We start from the raw sequence: 6,000 nt of genomic DNA, 5'->3' as shown, positions 1-6,000 counted from the left end.
CCTTTATTTTTACCTAAACAACTAGCAAATTTGTTTATCTCTTTAAATAACGTCTCAATGAACTCATCTCCCTCTCCACTCTTAACTATATATCACATATTCTCTAATAGCCTTTAAGCTATCGTGGTATTCTTCTTCATATTGGAGGTGACTCTCTTTTCTTCTTCTCTTCATAGATTATTCGAATTTTAGTTGATTTTTTTAATTGATATGGTTGGGTGTTTCTATTGATGGGTTTTAGGTTAATGCTGAGGTGACTCTTTTTTCTTATTCTTTTCATAGATTATTGGAATATTGGTTGATTTTTTTAATCTTTTTAATTGTTATGGTCAGGTGTTTCTATTGATAGGTTTTAGGTTCATGGAGAGTAATGCTTCTATCTATTAATATATATTTTGTTAACAATATGTATTAAAAATTAGTGAAAGATTATTGGATGGAGAAAGATTGAACAAGCTATGGAAGAGGATGTCCTCTTATTTGATGTCTTAATGGATAGAGTTTCTTTCTCTAAAGGTATGTGAGATTTGATTTTTTTTTATCTCTCTCTCTCTCAATCTACCATCCAGCTTGGTTGGTAATGATCTGGTGTCTTTTTTTTTGGCATGTGTCTGCGTTTTATTTAGGAATGGATGGGTGCTCTTTGTTTCTATTTTCTATATTTTATTGGTTCTCATTTTTTGCTTTCTTTTCTCCTGTGCTGTTGTGGTTCAAACACATGATATTTTTGATCCATTGATATACAAGCTAAGGTTTTGATCAAAGAAGAAGGTTTTTTTTCTTTTTCTTAAGTTTAGATCACAAGTCTATACACACATTTTGAAAAGTGATCTACTGTGACTAGGAGTTTTTGGAGAGTCAGAGGCCACGACGAGAAAGACAACTTGCGACCTTTATCTTCCACCAAAAAAAAAAAAGCATGCAGGTACTTAAGGGGAACAATAATATTTCTGATGCCATGTGTTGTCATACGAGGCATGATTTCTGTTATTGCTTAATAAATTAGAGTTTTGCAATCATCTTTGATTTTTTTATATGAATTTCAAATTTTTTTTATACATGATTTTACTAGGGATTTTGAACTGTTGATCTAGGAGATTTATTTTGATGTATATTGTTGGGCTTGAATAATTTATGACATTAACTTTTTATTTGGAAAAAAGGGCTCACTATTTTTTGAGAAAACAACTTTTATTTTTTGCATGTAGACTTTTAAGCAATTTTTGGTCCCTGTATTTAGAATAAAAATTTCAGGATTTTGCTTTGAATTATTGAGTGAAAAATTAAGGGGTTTGGAGTGATTTATTACAATATTTCTATTATTTGATAATGTGATTTGCAAGGGAAACATCATGTAAGTAATTACATAGTATTATCAATTACTTATCAGTATTTGAATGAAATATTACTTATCCTATTTCACGGTCCAGGCTGCATGACATTAAACTGTTTCACACAGGTCTCGAAGGCGTGACCTTAAACACGCCTTCACAAAGAAAAAGAGAAAAGAATAACGTGCATAGTGTATACCTGAACAAGGGAACAGTACGAGTAAAAATGACGGACGAGCATGATCACAAAACCATGAGTAAAAGAGTTTCATGAATAAAAAAAACCTGAAAGGGCATCGTGAGCAAGAATAAAGAAAAAGGGTGGACATGACCAGAAGGTCATGGGTAAAGGAACCCCATAAAAAGAAGTTGGTGAAAACCGTTTCTACGGCGCTGCTTCCCAAAACCACGCAAAAATCCACATAGGACTCTTGGATCAATAAACAGGTTGATGCAGCACTCGCCTCAACAGGTGGCTTCAATCCTCACTCAAAAGAAGAAAATCACTGGTGTATTAATGTGCTTGTTTTTAAACTAAAATCCAACAATATCAAGTTCATAAATAAATAAAGTTATAGATAAATTTTTTTTTGAAAAAAATAAAATATAGATTTATATTCGTTATATTAAAATAAAATACAGATTTATATCAATTATATTAAAAAATATGATTTTATAAAGAAATTTTTAAGAACTCATAGTTCTTAAACGATTTTTCAAAATTTGAGATTTTTTGAAAAAATCTTTGATTTGTACGAGAGACTTAGGTAACTATAATGTGAGGGGCACGTGATCTTCTTGGATGCCAAGCTACTTGGTTTAACGAGGTAGGGAGGTGGGTCCTTTTTGTCGTTGTTTCCAACATCATGCAATCCATCCATCCTCTTTCATTTTGAAATCCACGGCTTCGTCATTCATAGAATTTGTGGCTCCCCCACCAAGTAGTTGGGGTTTAGTTGAGGAACCAAAGAAACTTAACAACCTACTACCCATTTATGGCTGGAAATTTTGTCCTAAAACCCTTTGATCTTTTCCCTAAATTTCTATGGTACCATCCCCCTTCTTGTATGGGTTGGGTCTGGTTAGACCTAGGTTAAAAATTTGAACTCATATCCAGACCTATCGGGTCTTGGGTCTTGTCGGATCCATTGTCACCCAATGATTATATATATATATAACCATCATTTATCTTATAATTGAGTTTTTTTTTTCTAAAAATATTGTAAAATTTATCAATATTGTGACAAAACCTAGGTCTCCTAAAGGTACATAATTGCCATAAGATACTTTCTTACTATGTGTACGGTTATGATCTGGCTAGACCCAAACCCAAATAATATTTGGGTCCAAAATTTGAACCCATATTTGAACTCAAGGTTAGGCCTATACATCGGGTCCATTGCCACCTCTAATAAAAATTAAAAATTTCTCTGGGGGACATAATGGTTATTATGGAAATTAAGGGGCTCTATTAGGATTTAAAGTAAGTTACGGCGGTAATAACTCTCTCAATCAAAATTATGTTGGTATATTAATGGAGGGCAAAGGTTTCAAGCATTTCTGGGTGATGGGTTTCAGAAGCGGACCCGATTTTCACTGTTCATTTACGACGGTCGATTGTTCTTTTTCTCTCTCTTCTTTTCCACCTCGTTCCTCTCTCTACCTCGGCCATGGCGATTACCACAGCCGCAGTCATCGTTCCAATGGGCCTCCTCTTCTTATTATCAGGCTTCCTAGTGAACCTCATTCAAGTAGCTTTCTCCCTCCAAACCAGAATAGTTTTGATGTTCACTTCTTTGCTTTTGTGATCTAGGGCTTTCGCTTTGGATCCATCGAAAGCTGGGTTTTTTCTGTGATAACGTTTGATTTTTCTTTCTATATCTCTCAGTGTGTGTTGTTCTGGTGGTTTCAGATTGTTTGCTATGTGATTTTTCGTCCACTTTCGAAGAATTTGTATAGGAGGATAAATAGGGTAGTGGCTGAATTGCTATGGTTGGAGCTCGTTTGGCTCATCGATTGGTGGGGTGGTGTCAAGGTACATTTATATCTCTATCCTTCCTCACTCTGCCTCCCCCTTTCTCTCTCCCTTACTCCCCTTACTCCCCTCCATTGCTTTGCTCAGTGAAATGGTTCTCTCCTCTGCATACAAAGATTTGGTTTCATGATTGATTCTTTCTACTCTTTGAAATCGTATGGATTTATTGTTTTTGTTCTCTATAGGTTTTCTTTGTAATTGGAATGATGAGATTGCAGTTAGTTTAACTGTGCATAGATTGGTTATGTGGTTTCTTGTTGTGAAGTTATTTTTTTACATTTTTCTGTTGTTATTTGAATTTTAAGATTAGGAACGTTCACAAATTGGCTTATTTTATTTTACAAAAAGAAAAGTTTTTGCTTATTTTAGCAACTGGTGCATTGGCATATGTATGGCTAATTTCTTGCTCCTTGCTCCTTGGGCCGTCCATTCATGATGCTTTACTATGTCACCAAACTTAAACGTGGGTGTTAACCAAGTACTGTAAGTACCACTAACCAAGTACTGTAAGTACCACATTGCTTGCTTTGTTGTTTGTTTTTGTGAAGAAATGTTAACTTTTGTATACATTAAGCCATGAATACACAAATATGGAGGTGAGAAAATAAACAGAGCGATAGAAAGAGTTTAGAGGACGAGAGTAGCAGAGAAAGGCAAAAGCCAAGGGAAGTTCATTAAAAATAAAACACTGCAAATTGTTGGGGGTAAGGCCGCCAGAGAGAGTGGTTGCTTGGATAGACTTGCTGGTGATCGGTGTGACCTGGGCGAAGGTGATGTGTGTTGGCAGACCATCCGATGAAGACCTGCAAAAGATAGGAGAATGAGATGAAGAAGGGGTGAGGACAAGAGAAGGGAGGAAGATGAGGATACGGGAGCATGAAAGGGTTGAGTGCTGGAGGGAGAAAAGAGATGAGCTTAAGTGAAATAGAGAAGGGGAGAGAGGGAGTAGAGGTGAAGGAAAGAGGGTTGAGGGAGGCAGGAAGGAGGAGGAGCATGGGGGAGAAGTAGAGTGCTTAAGAGGAGAAAAATAGGGAACAAGATGTAAGGGCAAACAGAACTAGAGGTAGAGAGGTTGAGCAAAACGGGATGGGAATGTGTATATGAGAATAGTGCAGGAGCTCTGAACAAAATTTCTTTTGTTCCTGGCACTTTAGTACTTTTTTTCTTTTCCTCCTTTTTTTTTTTTTCCCTCCTTTACGAAATACCCCCACAAATTTGTTTTTTTTTTTGGGGGGGATTGGTTTGAGGGGAGGTGTAAAAGAATGGGATTTAAAGATTTATGGGGTGCACCTGTTATATGGCAATTCCATCCTTGGCCAATGACGCAGTATAAAATTACCAACTACTAACACCCAACAAAATTATCTGCGTTCAGGGTGAAATAAAAACCGAGGAGGAAATCACAAGAAGAAAGAACAAATGTGCGGATTTGAGTCTTTTGTGACGTGCTGACAAACTCAAGAGGAAAGAAGAAGAAAACCCACACAAAGGGCACACTCTCTCTCTCTCTCTACACGATCTGGAGCAACAAGATCAACTTTGATTTCGCATAAAAAAAATTGCTTCTACAAGATCCTCTCACCTCCTTTTATAATCCACCTTTTCTACCTTTTCTAGATGAGGACGTCACCACAAGGTGGGTCATCCCATTAATGCTACCAACCGTTGTACCATCTCTTTTACTTTAAAGCAACTCCAACAAAAAAGAAAAGGGATAGACTCCAATAGATAGGCTCATGTTTCCTAACTAACTACGAAATTTTCTTTCCTAAGAAAATTATGGACTTTTCAATAATTAAAAACTACCAAAGTCTTAAAACAAACTCTAAAAAAATTCTAGAAATTTAAAGAAAAAAAAAGTTCATCTTATTTCTTCTTCTTTCGATCACGATCCGACCGCTCTAAATAGTCGACCGCATTTTCGATTGCATCATTCTCCCCTGGTTTGGGAAAACTCGACCTCGAGTTTTAAAATGCGATAATATAAAATCTTCTTCGCATCCTTCTTCATCCCGAATATTGCAAACACGATCCTGAGTCTTGTAGGCTATTGCACCGATCAAAGAATAACGATCGTGCATAGAAAATGATTAGCCTTCGAGGAAAGGGTCGTTTTATGTCAATTGTTCAGCCACATAAATGTTTTTTTCTTTGTCAGTTATCTCCAAAGGCTCGATCTCCTCTGGAATAACAGAATCTAAACCCTCCTCATGAGCCATCAAAGCAAACATTAACCCAGTCTTCTGAACCTCCTCCATAAAGTTAGCCATTGAGAGTAAATTTTCACCATCCCTTGGTTTAGGGTTACGTGTAATTTCCTCTTTCATGGGAGCTAAAATAGTTTTATTATTATCTTCCCAAATAATGCATGTGTTCCTCCTCCCATCATGTATGGCTTTACGGTCATATTGCCATGGTCTACCCAATAATAGATGACAAACATCCATGAAAACCACATCACACCACACTTCATCCAAATATTTCTTTCCAATAGAAAAAGAAACATTGCACCTACTTTCTACTCGTACGTCATTGCCCTTCTTGAACCAAGTGAACTTGTATGGTTGGGGATGCTTCTTGGTGCTGAGCTTGAGCTTTGTGACCGCATCTTGTGATATTACATTCTCTCCCACT

At 36.4% G+C, this 6,000-nt stretch overlaps 1 protein-coding gene across 1 annotated transcript in view; it reads left to right on the top strand.

Annotated features, from left to right (window-relative positions):
• Positions 1-2,893: 2,893 nt before the first annotated feature.
• The window catches only part of LOC18442144 (1-acyl-sn-glycerol-3-phosphate acyltransferase PLS1), a 33,142-nt gene continuing 30,035 nt past the window's right edge, over positions 2,894-6,000 (top strand). The window contains exons 1-2 of the mRNA XM_006852368.4: positions 2,894-3,082; positions 3,244-3,366. Of these exons, the coding sequence (XP_006852430.2) occupies positions 3,002-3,082; positions 3,244-3,366 (204 nt within the window). The 5' untranslated portion in view covers positions 2,894-3,001. The remainder of the gene's footprint in view (positions 3,083-3,243; positions 3,367-6,000) is intronic.

This window comes from Amborella trichopoda, chromosome 1, assembly GCF_054954075.1.
Source record: "Amborella trichopoda isolate Santa Cruz 75 chromosome 1, AtrichopodaSantaCruz75HAP2 v2.0, whole genome shotgun sequence".
NCBI lineage: Eukaryota > Viridiplantae > Streptophyta > Magnoliopsida > Amborellales > Amborellaceae > Amborella > Amborella trichopoda.
Note: the sequence above shows the minus strand (reverse complement) of the source record. Positions and strands in the feature narration are given on the sequence as shown.